Consider the following 19,410-nt stretch of genomic DNA (forward strand, 5'->3'; position numbering starts at 1 on the left):
CTCCTTGCATTTAACCAGGAGCAGAGAGGTTCACAAAAGTGAACATCCTTTTTTTAAAATAAATTTATTTTTAGTATTCTACTGAGCATCCTTTTTTAAAAATAAATTTGTTTTTAGTATTCCCATTCACTTCCCTAAGTTTTAAATTTTCTCTGCCTCTCATCTCTCCCTCCTCTCCAAGATGGCTTGCAATCTGATATAGGCTATACATATCCATTCTTCTTTATTAAAAATTTATTAATTAATTTATTTTTACTTTTTAGCTTTCACTTCCATAAGGTTTAAAAAATATGGGATGCTTCATGAATTTGCATGTTATCCTTGGGCAAGGCCAATGCTAATCTTCTCTGTATCGTTCCAATTTTAGTATATGGGCTGCCGAAGCAAGCACCATATACGTTCTTATTAAACATGTTTTCACATTAGTCACGTTGTATAGAAGAATTAGAACTAATGGGAAGAATCATGGGAAAGAAAAAACAAAACCAAACCAAATTAAACAAAAAAGAGAACAAATAGTATCCTTCAATCTGCATTCAGACTCTATATTTCTTTCTTTGGATGTGGATGGCATTTTCCATCATGAATCTTTTGGAGTTGTTGTAGGTCCTTGCATTGCTGAGAAGAGCTAAGTCTATCAAAGTCAGTCATGGCACAATGTGACTGTTACTGTGTACAGTGTTCTCCTGCTTCTGCTCACTTCATTCAGCATCAAAAACTGGGCATTCTTGATGGGGAGGAAATCTGGCTATAAAGCTGTAGCTTGTACTGAGCTCAGTGAAGAACAATTTTGGAACAGATCCTAGAAAGCTGCAGGTGAAAAGATGGAGACTGGAACAAAGGAAAGACCAGAGTATTGTGCTGACTGAAGCTAGATTGACCTGGGAGATAAACCAGTCTTTCCGTGATGCCTTGGTGGTAGACCTGGTTCTCATCATTCAAATTCTTCTAACAATCCTTCTTTGAAAAGATGATCAAACAAAACATTTTCTCTGCCTTCCTTTTAGGATGAAAGCCCCTTGAAAGCAGGGCTTGTTTCATTTGTTGTTATGTTATCTCCTGTGCATAGAACAGTGCATGGCACACAGTGGGAGCTTAATAAATGCTGCTTTTTTGTTGATTGACTTAATTTTACTATGTGACTTTTGAAAAAATTTATTTATGGTGTTTCAATAAATCATAAGGTCACTAAAAATAAATTGTTTAAGTATTATGGATTAGATTATTTATCTGAGAGTGGAGGACTCAGTTGTGGGATGGGACCTGAGAACCAAAGATAAGATTTCAGTAAATCTTAAATCTGAGTGATTTCCATCTTCTTGTTTTTATACCTTTACTTGAATTTTGACTCTGGCCAGCATTGGGTTCAGTCATGCAAATGCTGGGTGGTAGGGGTTATCTAAGTTTGTGGACTGATCTTTGGTGATCAAGGGGATATAGCCACTGCATCATCTCCAGTCATCCTGAGGGATATCTGGTCACTGGATTCAGATGGCTGTGGAGGAGAAGTGAGGCTGGTGACCTGCACAGCCCTCCTTCCCTCAAAACAAAGTCAAATGCAAGTCATGTCATCATTTCTCTGATGGCATGGTCTTCTTCGGAAAAGGACAAACATAAGCTACCTTTGGGAAAGCCAGCATCTGTGCATTGAATTCATTTGTTCTCTTTGTAGCCCTTTCCCTCAAATCTCACTCCATCATTTTAGTGGTGGTTGGAAGGTAGTGCCACATGGTAGCCAAAATATACCATCTTCCCTTGAAGGATGCTAACTCAATACACTAATATTTTCTATAACATGTTAATGTATGCAAAATACTTTCCATAAATTATTTCACTTGTTCCTTACAACAATATTGTGAAGTAGATGTTATTATCATATATGATATGTTATATAATATTATTATTATTTTCATTTTACAAATGAGAAATCAGAAGCAGATAGTCTGGCTTTCCTAGGGTCACACAGCCAATTTCTGAGGAAGGATTAGATTTCAGGTCTTCTGAGTTCCATCACTCTACTACTACTGTTACACACTGAGCCATGGTATTATTTAATAAATTGATGGGATGCTTTTCTGCAAGTGAAGAAAACAGAGGAAGAGCTAGCCATAGGCATCTATTGCTAGCACTGCTTTGGGGAACCTGCCCAATGGGAATTTGGTTTGTACAACCTGTCACAATAAAAGATGTTAACACAAACCTTTCTCTCAGGTAGACTGAAACCTAATGTGCACAAGTAACTATGATATAAATGTCATAAAAAAGCAAAGGGCAGGTCCTGGACAAGTGAGCCAAGACATTTGTGGAAGGAATTTAGGAAAGATAAAGCATTTCTGGCTAGTGTGTGTTCATCCTTTGCTGCCGAAGAAGACCATGCCATCAGAGAAATGATGACTTGACTTTGTTTTGAGTGAGGGAGGGCTATGCAGGTCACCAGCCTCACTTCTCCTCCAGAGCCATCTGAATCCAGTGGCCAGATATTCATCAGGCTGACTGGAGATGAGCCAGGATGAGGCAATTGGGGTTAAGTGACTTGGCCAAGGTCACATAGCTAGTGAGTGTAAAGAGTCTGAGGTGAGGTTTGAACTGGTGCACTATCCGCAGCACCACCTCTTTCTGGCTAGTATTTGGGTGGAGAAGGAAGACTTTGATGACTTCTTGGAGCAGGTTTCCTTTGAGCTTGGTCTCAGCATAGGGGAAGGTTTCCATCAGATGCGTGTATGGGGGGGGGCGGTGAGGGCTGAATGGGGAACATTCAGGTCTAGGAGCTCAGAGGCAGATACGTACAAATATGGTTGTGTATAAAGTTAGCAATTTTCTCCAATTTTTCCTTAAGAAAAAATGGACAGCCATTTTCCTGTATTGGATTCCTTTATCATCCGAGTGTTTTCCCTAGGGTACACCTGTTAGCTATCAGCCTGCTGGGACAGTGTTTTTAATGGGGTCCTTCAAATTCCTTTCTCTTCCTGATGATTTCCCTGAGCCTGTCGCTGGAAAACATGACAAAGCTCTTTCCTCTTGCATCCCCGGAGCATGAAGTCCTGCCGATGACGGCATCCCCGGCGTCTCCTGCGTTCTCCTAGCAAGGCAGGAGCGTTTCTAATGCAATGAGTATTTGAAGGGGAGACAGAGGGAAGCATCGGAGATACCCAGGCACGACGACGCCTCGGGGCCAGGACTGCTTCAAGCACAAAGCCCCAGCCTGGGCACTCCTCTCCTCCCCTTCCACCTCCCACTCTTCGGTTTTTCTCTCTCTAGACCTTCATCCCATCTGTTCCCACCGCTGCGCAGCCTGCAGCCCTCTCTCAGCGGCTCCGCTCTCCTCCCTAGCAGGCAGCTTTGTCTTCTCCAGGGCTCGGAGCTTCCTTCTCCTCAAGTCCTTGCAGCGGGGCGGTCAGGGCTCCAGCAGGAGCCGCAGGGGGCGGGGAGGGTGGGCGCGTGGGTCTGAGCTCGCAGGGAGAAGGAGGGGCGCTGATGACGCAAGAGGGGAGGGCGGCTAGGGATGCGGGGGGGCAGGGCGGAGCCGGAAGTCCCTCCTCCCGGAGCTGCCAGTGGGTTGGGCTGAGGCCGAGTCCCCCGGGGGTGGGGGGAGCCGGGGAGGAGGAGGAAGAAGAGGATGATAGATTGGAGAGGTAGTGAGGGAGGGGGGAAAGGGATCGCTGCGATTGGCTGCGCAGGTGGGGTCCCTTCGTGCTGATTGGCTGGAGTGTGGGGAGGAGGCCGCTCTCCGTAGCGCGACCCTCCCCCTTCCCTGGGCCGCTGGGGGGGAGGGGATCGGTCCGAGGAAGGCCGGGCCCCGGTTGCCTGCGGGAAGTGGAAGGGGAAGGCCAGTAGCGGCGGCGGTGGCGGCGGCTTCGGCTTCCCTGTGACCGCAGTCGGGAGCCCCGAGCGAACCGAGGCGTCCGGGAGTGAGTCGGCGGCCGCGGCTGTCCTGCACTGGAGCGGGGCCGGCGGGCTGATGGTGAGGAGGGAGAGGCGGGGAGGGGGAGGCTTCCCGGCCTCGGGTCCCTCCCGGGGGGTGAGAGGACGAGCCTCGCCGCGGGCCCCGGGGCTGTTGGGGGCTCCCGTTAATCGGGGCCGGGGGAGGCCCCCGCCCGGCCGCCTTTGTGGGTCAGTCACCGGGCGGCCGCTGTCTTCCCCGGGGGGCCGGGCCTTGCGCCTCCGGGGTGGGACCGAGGCGGGCGGGCTTAGCCCCGGGGTAAACACGTTCGGTTAGGTGGGGGCCACCCTGTCCGGCCCTGCCCATCTGTCCTCCGCCCTCCGCTGCCAGGGCGAGCCGGCGAGCTGGGCGGCCCAGAGGCTGCCGCTGCCGCTGCTGCTGCTGTGTGCGTGTGTGTGTGCAAATGCGTGCGTGCAGATGTGTGTGCACGCGTGCGTGTGCAGAGCCCCGGCGCCCTCCCGTCCTGGGGAGGAGTTCTATGGAGGTGACTGCCCCGCAGATGTGGAGCCTGGGAGTGCGTGTGTGTGTGTGTGCCTGTATGCGTGTGTGCGTGTGCATGTGTGCGTGCCTGCGCGCCCCCCGCGTCCTCCCGCAGCGGTTACTGCTTTGGATGGATAATCCACGATCCGTTCTTTATTAGCTGCACCTTTACGGGTCCGAGGGAACGGCCGCAGAGCCCTTGAAGGAGCCACTTGTCACAGAGACGATGCTTCCTGTTTTGTTTGTGGGTTGCAGTCTGGATGTGGAGGAGCGGGCACAGGTGCCACCGACAGGGCTGTGGTCTTTAGTAGTCTCGGACACCCTGTTTTCTGTACCTGTGATGAGCCTGAGGAATCTCACGTCATGTTACGAATCCCATTTTTAGAAAAAGGAATCGTTTCTGCTTGATTAAACCTTGTGCCTTACCCTTTAAATATAACTATGTATGTGTATATATGTGTAAATACATACACACATACACATGTATGTATGCTTGTGTATGTATACATGTAGTAGAATATATGCATATACACACACATATATATGCATATGTATATACCGGGGATCTCCAGAGTCTTAAAGTTTAATAGTTTAAACTTTATAGTTTAAATTTAAAATTTAAATAGTTTAATATTCCAATTAAACTTTAATAGTTTAAACACTAAGACTTTTGGAACACGTGTGTGTATTTGTGTTTGTGTACATACACATCTTAAGATATTTGTGTTTTATTTATAGGTCTGAGAGCCAGGAGGGGGCTAGGAGATAAAAGATGTCTTCTGAATCCTTCTGTTTGGCTGCCCAGGCTAGGTTTGACTCCAAGTGGTTGAAAACAGATTTACAGGTAAGAGTCTAATGTCAGGTGGTTTTTCTTTTTTTTTTCCCTGTTATGATTCTAGCTCAAGGATTATCTTAACTAAATTGTTGTAGGTCTTTCATCTTGACTTGTAATATTCGGTTTACATTTTATGTTGACTGTAGTGGAGAAAGATTGGATTTCTGTAATGCAAACATTTAAGATTACCTGTAGATGAGTAATGATCAGAATTTTGTGATCATTAATCTAATGGAGGAAATTTTGGAATGTAGTTGTAGGTCAAAGTTCATATTAATATTTTGTGAACAAGATTGATTAACCTTTAGATGGGCATATGATTTCTTCGTCATTCTGTTTGCCTTCCCCTTTCCTCCCCCATCCCCATACCATCATAGAGACTTTTAGTAGTTAGTTTTAACAACCTATTATGTGTACAAATAATAGACTTATTTAATTGCATTACTATTTGAGGTTATTGAGAAATGGGCTTTGGTGGAATGGAACCATGTTTTTCTGCTTCAGTTTTGAAGTGATTATCACTATTAAAAAGAAATATTTTTATTCTTTGCACAACTGTGCTTGCAAGTCAGAAGATTTGCATTATTTACAGTATCTTTCAGTCTATTTTTAAATAATAGTATCGTGGTGATGTTGTAAGATTGCCTTTGAAATTTCAAAGGGTGGAATAAACTTTACAGAAAACATATTTTCATAACTGCTTCTTATTTAAACATAAAATTTTCTAAGCAATAACTTTTCAAGCAATAATTTTAATACATATGACATTTCTAAACAAAAACTTTAAATACTCTAGTCCTGATTTTGTTTGAAATGTTTTATATATAAAAGGAGCTGTGTTAATTCTAAATGTTTCTAGAGTAATCGACCTTTATTTTTTATAATATATTTTGTTTTGATTGTCAAAGAAATGTTAATGAATGAAAGTCATGCAAATTGGCAGGTAAGTTTTATTAGATAGATTGTTCTTGTCCCATGTTGACATGGGACAAGTTTGTAGACATATAAGTATTTTGGAAATGTTACAGATTGTATATAAATTGTTGGCACAGATATCAACTAGAATTAAGAATAAAGAATTTGCTATAGAAGAGGATAGATTGATTTAGTCCTGTTTTTGGGTTTGTGTTATGATAGTAGCCCTTGTTTGCCCTAAATCTTTATGAGGCATAACTCTTCTCTGAATTGCTTTTGTTTTGCATTTGGTGTTAGTATATTTGTAGTAATTATAATTATTACTTACCAAGAAACTTTTAGTAGAATAAAGAGCTTTTTGACTAGTAAAATGGAAGTGTTTTTGAGATTTCTTTTTTATGAAGCATATTTATGAATCTTGGTGAAAATAGATATTTTAACACTGTGAAACGTAACCAAAGCTAGTTCCTGCCATTTTGCTTGTGGCTATTTCAGGACTGGTACTGTTCATGAAGATTAGCTCTTCTGAGATATGGTGAATGCTTGCAAGAATTTAGCCCTTTCAGCTTGTCTGTATTAGTGTGGCTGAAGGATACAGGATTTATTGAATTAGCTAACTTTGTGAACGAAAATATTGTTAAAGGGTTGCATACTCTTATTGGGGGGAAAAACTCTTGAAATGATGCATTTTTCCTTGATGTCTTGTCCATAAGTGATTATCATTCATTTGTATAATTATGAATTTAATCATTCTAAGAATTAAGATCTACCCCAAACTTATTTAGTATAAAGTTCCTGTATTGTATCTTAGTAACACGATCTTGTTTCTGCTTATGAAAGTGGCCACAACTTTGGTATGAAGAATAGAACAGACACCTTGGGTTGTTCATTTGGCATAAAAAGGAGGATAAGTTTAGCGATAACTTGCCTGCAGTTGGAGAGGAAACATGGAGAATGTATTTGTAATGTCTAACTTTGAAGGCTTTGAACACAATTTTAGGATTTACTAAGGAAAGAATTAGAAAACTTAACAGAATTTTTCTCATTGTTCTTCTAAGCAGAATTTCTTTCCTTCGTGGTGTGATGAGATAGACTGTTGTATCATTCTGTTTCACCCTAATCCTACTGTAGGATAGTCACTTGAATTGTGATAGTTTGTTTTGAAAATTTTTTTTCCCCCCAAAATAGCAACGAATTTGACTCAGGGACCAAATTGACTAGAAATTACATAACAGTTCTGTATGTTATTTTCAGCAGTACTCCCTGTTAGGCAGTAATGGTAAATATATCAAACTGGAGGAGAAAACAGTTACAACAAATTACCAATAAAAATGGAATTTTGACCTTTAAAGATTTATTGACTCAACAAAATCCTATTTGCTTAGGAATAAATCCTAAGATGATACAGCTCCTTCTATCTTAAACATCTCAAAGTTTTGCTTACTACTTAGATCATCTTATTGATTCTTAGTACAACAGTAAATTTCCATATGCCAAAATGTGAGGATACACACAGAGATAACTCATTTGTCTCCTTAGGTTGCTGCTAGAATGACATATGGAAGTAATTATAAGTATGAATATATTCCTTCCATCCCTATGCTGTACTGAAATTGTTTTCTTCAAGGTGACCAGTGAGTCACTGAATCTAGTAGCTTTTTAAGCAGTCCATGTTCCAGTGAATCTTCCTGTGATCCTGATTCTTCTGATTCCACTTTCTGACTCTTGGTTCCCTGGTTTCATTCACATCCCATTCTTCCTCAATTCTAGTTCCTTCTTGCTGTTGATTATATCCAGTTTATCCTTTATACATCATGTTTGTATGTAGTTGTTTGCATGTTGTTTCTGTCACAGGATTGTGAGCTTTTTGAGAGCAGGGATTGCCTTTTTACCTTTCTTTATATCATCAGTGCTTAGCACCATGTTTGGCAGATTAAGCACCGAAGTAGGTGCTTAATGAATGTTTATTGACTGACTTTTTGTCTCACTGTCTTATACTGGTTTTCTTATTTGTTGAATTTTTCTTTTCTTTTGCTGACTATCTTTCAGTCTCGTTCCGTCTTGTAAATATCCTTAGAACTTTGTCCTTGGTTCTCTTATCTACTCTTTTTTACTCTTATTCTCTCTCATGTTTGCAGTTATTACCATTATGCTGATATCTCCCAAATGTATAAATCTTGAATATCAGTATGTCTAGACCTGAACTATTCATTTAGCTCCTAAAACCTATTATTCCTCTTATTTGCAGATTTCTGTTTGTTACCACCATCTTCTCCATCATTTAAGCTCAAAGCTGCATTATTCTTTGATATTTCTTGTTTCTCATTCCTCCATATTCAATCAGTTGCTGAGTCTTGGTGGTCAAACTTTCTAATCTTTCTCTTTTAAAAAAAATTTAGGAGCCTTGGAAATTGTAAATTATTGACCAACATGACAAAATAGAAAATAAATCTTAAAGAAAACCTTTTGAAATTGTTAATACTTTATGTTTCATTTCAAATTACATTTTAATGTTACATTTGCATTTTATGTTACATGTTGAAGTGTTCACATTTTTAATAGGAAAATAGCAATACAGTAAAATGATTTTTAGCCCATTTTGAATCTATTCATATACTTAGGAAGTTTTGTTGTTTGTGTTTTAAAAAAAAATTTGTAGTCAGCATGTTATTCTGCTGACCTCACTATCACTTTTTATAAGATTTCCTTTATTTTTATAGTCTTTATATTTGTCAGTTTTGCACACTACTGCTCTATTAAATTAACATACCATAATTTATTAAGCCATTCTCTAGTCATTGGACCTTTAGGTTTCCACCTTTTTTTTTTTTTTGCCATTACAAATAAAGTAGCTATAAAATATTATATTTTCTCATTATTTTACTATTTTATCCAATTTTTTAAGGTCCTTTTGCCCTTTAATAATATCCTTTGAGTATAATTCCAGCAGTGCATTTGTAGGATCAGTTTTCTGAGTATTGTAAATTTTGGAGAGCATTGTAGACTTACCAACAAATGTAATGAGTACCTATTTCCCTGTACCTTTACTGGATTACCTGTGAAAAATATGTAAGCTTTATGCCCTACCCCTGAGCTAAAAGAGGTCTCTTCTTAAATTTTATTATAGCTTTTGTCCTACCCTTTCCTTTGCCCTTGTCATATTCTGTCTTGTATTGAAGAATCACAAATCTAGAGCTGAAAGGGTCCTTAGAGAGGCTGTGGACATACTATCCTTTTATTATTAGCTACTACATGTAGTAGAGAGCATGGATCTTGAATATAAGAAGCCCAAGCTTGGGTCCTGGTCTGCTGCGGCTTTTTGGCTGTATGATCCAGGAAAAAGTCATTGCTTCTTTGAACCCCAGTTTACTGATCTATAAAATGGATGCACTAATGCTTCCTCTACTTGTTTCACAGGGTTGTTGTGAGCAAAGTATTCTGTAAGCTTTGGATTTGTGTCCGGTCTTTGACATTTAGTACTTGTATGAACTATGGGCAAATCACTTATGGAGATCTGAGCCACAGACTCCTCATCTGTAAAATGAGAATCATAATATGTGAAGTAGCAACCTCTAAGGGATGTGAAGAACAAATAAAAATGCCTGGAAAGTCCTTAATAAACCTTAAAAGGCCAGGTAAATGGTGGTTGCAAAAAATCCTCCCTATGGGATTGTAAAAAAGACAGCAGGGTAGTGGATATAATACAAAACTTGGAGTTACTTGGACCTGGTTTCAAATCCTACTATTACATGTGACACATGATAGATTTGTAACTGTGGACAAGTCATGTAACCTTTTCCAGTCTCAGGCATTGGTTGTGATCTGCCTTAGCACCTGTGAAATCACAGATGTTTGACATAGTGGATATAGTGACTAGATTGTAAGTGCCTTGAAGGTAGAGATTGTATTGTTTTTTAGCTTTGTGTCATGCTTTGTATCCTATCTGTGAGGCACAGTGTTTGGTATGTAGTTGAATATTAATGCTTGTCAAATTAAGCAAAGTTGTTGAGAAGTCAGAGTAGCACCAGACTGGGCAGGGAAAAAGGAGGGAGAATTGAGATCAGGGCAGGCTTCATAGAGAAGGTGTAACACTTGATCTGTGAAGGAAGGAAAGGATTTCTGCAGGTGGGAGAGAACCTTGCAAGTATAGTTAAGGACATTTATGAAGGCAAAGAGATAGAGGAGAAGGTATAATAAATTGAAAAGATAGTGAATAGCCCAGTTTGGCAGGAATATCTAGGAGGGTAAAGGAAGTAGAGTGTGAAATCAGGCTTGATAGCCAGATTGTACATGCGCTTGAATTCTTGGCTAAGGACTGTGTATTTTATTCAGTAGTCAGTTGTAATGAGAGTGAAAGATCTTTCCTGCCCATTAATAGGCCTCAGTGGAGCCCATTAAGGGAAGCTTGATTAGGGGAGGCTTGTTTTGTAGGAAGGCCCACACCTTTTGTTAATTTCTAATGAGGCACTTGGTCTGTTTCTGAAAAGTGTATATATACACTTTGAGGTGAGGTTTTGCTTGGGGGCTTACTCTTTGGAAGAAGGTTTGCATATTAAGGAGTCCCCCCACTCCTCTTTGAAAACTCAGGTGTTGATGCTTCTCTCTGGTAACTATGTATGTATGTAATGGTCAGACAGTTGGATCTGTGTTGATCTGTGGTGTATATACTGCTTATGGTCAGACAGAAGCCCTGTCTGTTGTTCTTTATTTCTCTGTTTGTATTTTCTTTGTTGATGAATGTGATCAAAGAAGATTGTTGACTCTTCAAAAGTTGCTTTTCCTGTTAGAAAGACTGATCTAAGAACCTGTGCTAGCAGGCCCTCCTGGATGTCATGGTGCTTGCTGCTACAGCAGTGGAGAGCCACTGAAGGTTTGTGAGTGGGGAGCAAGTATATGTGTTTGACCTGTGTAAGATTACTGTCAGTTACAATCTTTGTCCCAAGATGTTCTGGGGGGGGGGTGTTCTCAGCCAATGGAGTGCGTGTCCTTATTGCTTTTTGGTGGCCATTTTCATTATCTATGTGTAGTCTTTAGAGCCTTCTCTATTTCTTTGTAACTTCATAACATGGTCATTTTCAGATAACTTTCATAAAGATTAACATACCATTTTCTTTATGTTTGTTTCAATGAAAGTAAATAAGATTTAATTTCCTTTTGCCATTTCCATTTTGTTTCCATTGTTATAAAGGTAATGCTATTGTATGTGATAGCTATTAAAATTTATTTCATTAATGCTTCATTGATATGAATTTGTAGTTATTAATATTTATTACTGCAGTGTCCATCACAGAGCATTTATTCTTTTCTTCTATTCTTCAGTTTTGAGTTATATTAAATACTAAAATCTAATAATGAGAAACATTAAGCCCCAGAAACATTAAAAGATGAAAAACCATTATTTTTTTAAACGTTATTCATTCTGGGCAAATGGATATCTGAATGAGAACTGTGTCTTGATTTTTCTGATCATAATTTTTTTTTAATAAAAATAGAAATGTAAGGATTTTAAACTTGCTTTTTGATGTTATTTTTAGAAACAAACAAATTAGCCTTTTTTTAAGCTCTGTTATCTCCTTCCTGCTTAGACACATTTATGTCTAAGATGACTTAGCAGTGTACAACTTAAGCTGCCTTCATTTCAAACCAGTTTTGTTTTTGTTTACAAAAATCCTTAGTTGAAGAAGGGACTTTTAAACTATCAGATACTCCTTAAGTTTGTGTAGATATGGCTTTTTTGGAAGTTCTACCGAACGTTGTTAACTTAAGTGTCCGAACATTATACTTGAAAAACATATATGCTAAAATGTATCCCTTTTCCATGATCTCAACTTAAAAATGACTTTTTTTTTTTTAAAACAACCTCTTGACTTTCTAACAATAGAAAATTTTCCTACTAAAGAATAATTTGTGGGTACAGTTGAAGAATTTAATTTAAAGTCATATGTAACCTTTAAACATAGAACTTAGTGTAATATAGGATAAACCTGAAATGTAGGAATTTGTGTTTTTTAAAAGAAACACTTTTTAAAAAAATCCATAAACTTTTATTTATCTCTAAATAATTTTTGTTTAGAATATTTTTCCTTTTTCTTAAAGATTTATCCCCTTTCTTATAAGAAATTCAAAATAATTTTGTTAAAGTAACAATTTGTGCTACAAGCATATTCCGTCTTTCATTTCTTCTACAGCAAAGAGATTTCAGCATTTTCTGTGTGTAAGTACCATTTAATTTTTCTGATCTTGCTGGGAATATTCCATGAGTGAATTTTCCAGGTAATTGAGGTTTGCCCCTTTTAAGTGCCAAAATATTTTTGGAGGAAGGGAGAGAGGATGTGTTGGGAAGAAGATTTTCTTTGAAAATTTTCTAAAATGAATTAAACAATCTCCTTCCTTCAATAGAATAAAGTGCACATGTAATCTTTTCTTGATGATTGTTCATTATGAATGTCAGTACTGTTTTATAGCTTATGTATATGGTGCCTTCAGCAGCTTTTGAGATGTGCAGGACCTAAGTTTGCTCCACTACTATTTCCAAATTGCTTTGCTTTTTTGAGTTATCTTTTCCCTGTCACTTCTTACCATCTCAATTTTCCTTTTTTTTTTTACCTACAGGAGAAAGACCCATGTAACCAAATTTTATTAGAATTGCATCTAAAAAAGTCTCTAAGGGAAAATCTGTGATGTGCATGAGTTTTTTATTATTATTAAGATTTTATGACATCTACTTTGGCCAGTCAAAGGATTTCCTTCCTTCCTTCCTTCCTGGTTTTGCTTGTAGTTAAGCTTTCTGGACAAATGAGACATTATGAATTTTTTTCTTTAATTTGATCCTTGATCACTCTAGGGACCTTTGGATGAAGAACTTTGACTGTTGCAAATTAGAACCTTCTCCAGTGGTTTTAGAATTGTCCAGGATCCTGGGCTTCCCAATTTTTTTTTCACTGAACACTCCTGTAGGTTTATTATTTATATATTTTATTAACCATAATATTTTTAGTGAAAGTTATGTGAATATTCTTTTTTATTTTTGAAAATCATTCAATTTATTTTGATACTTGGTTTTAATGGCTATCATAGCTAAAAAAAAAAAAACCAGCCCTCATAAAGTCAACAAGATCTAAATGAAAATGACAAATGTTGTTGGCTGTAGTTACAAAATCATAATAATTATTTTCAGTCCTATCCACCATTTATGCAGAGTTTTTTGTTGAAATTCAATGGTTGAATTTCCTGCTTCCCTGTACTTGTGAGATAATCACAAAATATCATATTAAGTTTTTATATTTTTAACAAAGGGGTTCAAAACTCACTGGACTTCTTAATTTGGATGATTTTTAAGCAGATTAGAACATTGTTTCCAAGTGTTTTTACATGGTGAAATGAGTTTTTGTATATAATACATATATTGTGTTTAGCAAGCCAGCAGGAATATGGTGGTCATCAGTTGTCGAGTGCTGTAGAGAGATCAAGAAAGATGATGACTGAGAAAAAACCATTAGGTTTATCAATTAAGAGTTCTTTGGTAATTTTGGAGAGAGCAGTTGTTGAGTGACAAGTCAAGGATATGATAAGGAGGTTGAGAACTAGGGAGAATGGAAGTATAGTGGTGTGATGGAAATAGAGAACTTTGAAAAGAAATTTGTTTTGGTGACCAAATGTAATGAGATCTGCAGTACAGAAACCCATTCATGCCTACTTATTCGCTGTTAGTTGGCTGTTTGTAGTTTTATTTAGTGGCCTCTGTTGAAGAGTGCAGAGCTTACTGAGGCATGCTGGTGGAGGCTGCAAGATGAACCGGAGGGCTGGGAATTTTGTCTGGGCCGTTGCTGTGGTGACTCAGTTGCAGTTAGGTTATAACTTCCCCAAGGAGCTTATCCTGGCATTGCCATAGCAGGTCAATGGCATATGATGGAGTAAGGGGAAGTTAGTTTTGAATAGGTGAAACAGCTGGTTGTTGTTGTGTTGGAGACAAGGCCACTCCTTGGGAGAACGGGATGTAACCCATTTTCCCCACTTTCTAATTTAATTGGCTGACCTCATACCCCTTAAAATCATATCATGAGTGTACAGTGACCTTTACTTTGGAAACCACTGGACTATGTCATTGAGAGGTACAGTAATCTTCCTAGGATCACATAGCCAGTATTTATCAGAGGTGGAATTTGAACTTAGGTTCTACTTGTCCCTATGGCCAGTTTTCTGTCCCTTATGACACAGTGACTCTCTTGCATTAGATGGAGTGGTTTTCTTTTCTGTTTTAAATAAAAGCTCCACACATACTGTGAGATCCGTGTATGTCTCTGTTTCCTACCTAGCAGGACAGCAGTCAACACTGTCAAACTTTTACTTAATCAGCAATAGTTATTGAGTACACAGTATGTTGAGCAGTACGCTAGCTGTTTTGAGAGGAAAACAGTAAACACATGCAAGGCAAGAGTGATTGCAATGAGAGGGGTATGATAGTAAGAAAGAGTGGGAGCAGAGATAGCATTGCTCCTTCCTATGTTGTACCTGGTATAGTAGCATGCTTTGTGCATAATTATGTCATTTGATCAGGTAGCAATTTTTTAGTTAAATTCAGGGGAAAAAATCCTGATTATTACATATCTGGTTTGTTTCTTTAATTTTGTATTGGAATTTCAATATTTTACCTTCATCTTAATGAGTGAAATGTTGATTTTGGAAAATTATTTATTACAAATTTAATGTTGGACATCATTCTTTATGATTATTTGTTTGAAAGAATTAATTTCAGTCCCTAAAATGTTGCATTTTCATTTATTCCCTCTGAGTCTTGCTATGATTTCTTTATTCATTTCATTCTTTATTCATTCTTTTTATTTATAAGATTACAGGCTTATAGATTTAGAACCGGTACAATCTAGTACAATCCCATTGTTTTATAGGTGAGGAAACAGACTGAGAGGTGAAGTGACTGGCTTGAGTCTGTCACATATCAGGAAGTGAGTAGCATGCTTCAGCACTGGTCCTCTGGAGTTGTGGTTAATCATTACTTTGAACATAGTTTTTAAATCTTTCAAAGTTACTTTTCTTTACAGTATTGTTATTGTAGAAAATGTTCTCCTGGTTCTCTTTACTTGTGGTGACAAGTAAATTTTGTATCAGTTCATACAGAGACCAAAGACTGTTTTACTTTTGCTTGTATCTATCTTCAGTGCTTAGAACAGAGCTTTTACACATATTAAGTACTCTTTAATAAATGCTTTATTCATTTATAACTTCCCAGTTTTTTCTCAAATGCCCTTTCATTGTTACTTAAATACAATAATATTCAGTTACATTCATATGCTATAATTGTTCAACCATTCCCTAACTGATGGCCACCTTCTTAGTTTCTAGTTCTTTGCTACCATGAAAAGAGCTACTATAAATATTTTTGTACATATGGATTCTTTTCCTCTTTCTTTGTTCTTTTTGGATATAGGCCTAGTAGTGGTATCACTACACCAAACAATCTGTGCACGTTAGTAACTTTGGGGGCATAGTTCCAAATTAGTTAACAGAATGAATGGGTGGACCAATTTATAATACCAACAGTGCCTTAATGGGCCTACTTTCCCATAGCCCCTCCAGCAGGTGTCCTTTTCCTTTTATCTTCATCTTTGCCTTTCTAACAGTTCTGAGGTAGAACCTCAGAGTTGCTTCAATTCTGATATCTCTATGGTAGGAGGATTTTTATAGATTTCAAAAGGGTCTATTTTTAACATACATTTAAAAAATTTTGAGTTTAGAATTCTCTCCTCCCACTCCTCCCCCATCTATTGTGAAGGCAAGAAATGTGCTGTTATGCATATGAAATCATGCAAAACATATTTCCTTGTTAGCCATGTTGCCAAAAAAAAAATCACCCAAGAAAATGAAAGTGAAAAATGTATGCTTCAGTCTGCATTCAGATTCCCATCTGTTCTTTCTCTGGAGGTGGATAGCACATTATAGATCCTTTTGAATTATATTGGATCATTATATTGATCAGAATAGCTAAGTCATTCACAGTTGATCATTGTGCAGTATTGTTACTGCGTACAATGTTCTCCTGGTTCTGCTCACTTCAACTCAGCATCAGTTCATGTGAATCTTTCCAGGTTTTTCTGGAACCATCGTGCATGTCATTTCTTATAGCACAATTGTATTCCATCCTATACTACAGCTTCTTCAGCCATTCCTTAATTGATGGGCATTTCCTCAATTTCCAATTATTTGCCATCACAAAAAGAGCTGCTATAAATTTTTTTTTATAAATGGGTACTTTTTCTTTGGTCTTTTGGGATATAGACCTAGTAGTGGTATTGTTGGGTCAAAGGGTATGTACAGTTTTATAGTTCTTTTGGGCATGGTTCCAAATCGCTCTCCAGAATGGTTGGATCAGTTCACAACTCCATTAGTAGTATGGTAGTTTCCCAATTTTCCCATATCCCTTCCAGCATTTGTCCTTTTTTTTTCTATCATATTAGCCAATCTGATGGGTGTGAGGTGCTATCTCAGAGTTGTTTTAATTTGCCTTTCTCATATATTGTATGGTTTTTTAATAGTTTGGATTTCTTCCTTTGAAAACTGCTTCATATTTCTTACCATTTATCTGTTGGGAGTAATGGCTCTTAGTCTTAAAAATTTGAATTAGTTTATTGTTTATCTTGGAAATATGACCTTTATCCTAGAAATTTGCTGCAAATAATTTTTCCCTAGTTAATTGTTTCCTAATTTTAAACTGTTTTGGTTTTGATTTTATCTAAAAACTTTTAAATCACATGTAATTAAAATTATCCTTTTAATTTTCAGTGTTTCTCTTTATTCCTTCAGTCACAAACTCTTTGCCTATTCATAAATGTGAAAGATAATTTCTTCCTTGCTCCTCTGATTTGTTAATGATATATTCTTTTATATCTAAGTCATGTATTGTAGTTTATATTAGTTTATAGTTTATATTAGTCATTTCTTTCAGACTGCTTTCCACATTACACAACAGTATTGTTGAATCCTGAGTCCTTCCCCAAATAAGGGTTTATTGAACATTATTTTACAGTATGCTGTCTCCATTGACTTGTTTTGTACCTATTTTTTTCCACTGATTGAACTCTATTTTTAAACGTAGGAAATAATTTTGATGCTTACTGACTTGTAATATGGTTTGAGATATGGTACCTCCTTGCTTTCCACTTTTATTCCTCCAGATGAATGTAGTATTTTTTCTTGCTTTTTACAAAGTAATCCTTTGGTAGTTTGATGGGAGTGGCACTGTATAAGTAACTGTTCTATGTAACCTACCCATAAGCAATTAATATAACTTGGATTATTTGGGTGTTTTTTATTTCTGTAAAGAGTGCTTTCTAGTTGTATTCATGTGGTTCCTATGTTTCTCTTGGTAGATGTACTACTGCCAAATATTTCATACATTTTGTAGTCATTTTGAATAAAATCTCTTTATATTTACCTCCTGAGTTATTTTTTCAATATACAGAAATGATGATGATTTATTTTATATTATGCAACTTTGTTGGTTTTTGTTTCAATTGATTTTTATTTGACCATGTAGTGTTCCGTAATTAAAAGATCATATTATCTGAAAAAAAGGTGATAATTTTGCCTGCACTTTGCTTGTTTCCTCAATTTCTTTTTCTTAATGCTAGAGCTATAATTTCTAGCATTGTCAAATAATGTTGATAATAATGGACATTCTTTCTTTACCACATTCTGATTAGGAATGCCTCTCATCTTTATACATTTGACTGTACTCTTTCCATAGTGAATGCTTTCCATTTTGCCAATTCATTTCTATTTCATCCAAGTTTTGGCTTAAGAATCATCTCTTGGAGTTCTTCCTTCATCAGTCTCTTTAGATTCTGATTTATTCTCACCCAGTTTCTTCTTTATTCTTACTTTTGTACTCATATGTTGCTATTTTTAGCTTGTGTTAATGTATTGTGAAGACCAAATGAGATAATATTTGTAAAGCCCTTAAGACACTTAATAAATTCTTATTCCCTTCCCTTCATTTACAGATTTGTTTTGAAGAAAACAAATGAATCTGTGATTTCACAGATGTGGTTGTTCCCTCCATTGTGCTTGATAGTAATTTATTGATCAGGACCTGTCCTGTGCAGTTTTTATTTGTGTCCTTGTAAGTTTGGAGGGCTTACTTGCCTTTTCTTGACATTGCAGAGAATAGTGGAGCACAAGGGTTTTCCATCTCTTATCCTTCTCTCTTGACACATCATTATTTTTGATTATACATTTCCTTAATGACATTCATTATGAAGCTTCTTTAAAGTTTTATAGTTGCAGTCTGTTTACACCTATCATGTCCCTTTCCAGTGCTTTCTTTGATTCTCTGTCTTGAGGGCATGCAACAACTCATTTTTGGATTAACAGTGGTAGAACATTGGTAGAAAAAAGATGGACGTTTTTCTCGGAGGAGAGGATCCTCTGATTAATATCAGATGGGACATGAAAAGAGATGTATGTGCTCTCCAGAGTTCTTTATAATGGAGATATAGTGCAGACAATAAATTGGAGAGAGATTCTCTTGGAAGATGAAGTCCTGCAGATACTTCTTTTTGCAGATGACATTATGCTGGTTGCTTCAAGCACAAAACATAGCAGAGTCCCTTAGAGATTCTTCCAAGACAGTTTTCCAAGACATCTCTTTCCCATCCTCTTAGAGAAGGCTCACCACTCAAATGAGTTTGGCTAATACTGTAAATTGAGGAAAAACTTAAAAACAAAACATGTGAATGAAACATTCCTGTTGTCCAGATTACTGCAAAAATTAAATTAGGAATTTGTGGCCTAAAGTTCAGGGTTCCATGGATAGATTTCATAAATTTGAATGGGAAAAAATACATCTGTTTTATTACTCACCTCTAAAAATTTTCGTGTCCCTTAATTATGAATTAAAAAAAATCATTATCCTGAGAAAGGATTTATTTATAGGCTCCATTAGTCCATCACAGTGGTATTTGACATAAAAAAAGGTAAAGCCCTATGATTTAGATTGACAGCCTATAAAGCTTACTGTATGTAGACTTAGACATTACTAATGGACAATTAGCTGGGCACAGAATTAAAAAGGAAGACAATGGACTGAATTCTCTTAAGGAAATTGCAAAGAATCTTTAAAATTTTAGACATGATAAATTCACTCTGTAGAATAATTTATTGTATAAGCATTCATTTAAATAGTGAACTTCTCTGGTGCATTTAAAATGTTAGTTTAGAAAAATTC

The 19,410-nt window shown here is 37.4% G+C and overlaps 1 protein-coding gene and 1 non-coding gene across 6 annotated transcripts in view; one reads left to right on the top strand and one right to left on the bottom strand.

Annotated features, from left to right (window-relative positions):
* Positions 1–284: 284 nt before the first annotated feature.
* LOC140509308 (U6 spliceosomal RNA) lies at positions 285–391 on the bottom strand. Its single transcript, XR_011968640.1, has one exon. It is a non-coding gene; the product is annotated as a U6 spliceosomal RNA (small nuclear RNA).
* A 3,407-nt stretch (positions 392–3,798) lies between these two features.
* The window catches only part of HERC2 (HECT and RLD domain containing E3 ubiquitin protein ligase 2), a 229,202-nt gene continuing 213,590 nt past the window's right edge, over positions 3,799–19,410 (top strand). For all 5 annotated transcript variants that reach the window (XM_072614576.1, XM_072614573.1, XM_072614575.1 and 2 more), the window contains exons 1-2: positions 3,799–3,961; positions 5,159–5,264. Coding sequence is in view for 1 of the 5 variants with exons in the window: in XM_072614574.1 (XP_072470675.1) it covers positions 5,193–5,264 (72 nt within the window). In the remaining 4 variants the exon portion in view is untranslated. The remainder of the gene's footprint in view (positions 3,962–5,158; positions 5,265–19,410) is intronic.

The sequence above is a fragment of the Notamacropus eugenii genome, chromosome 5 (genome assembly GCF_028372415.1).
Source record: "Notamacropus eugenii isolate mMacEug1 chromosome 5, mMacEug1.pri_v2, whole genome shotgun sequence".
NCBI classification, from domain to species: Eukaryota; Metazoa; Chordata; class Mammalia; order Diprotodontia; family Macropodidae; genus Notamacropus; species Notamacropus eugenii.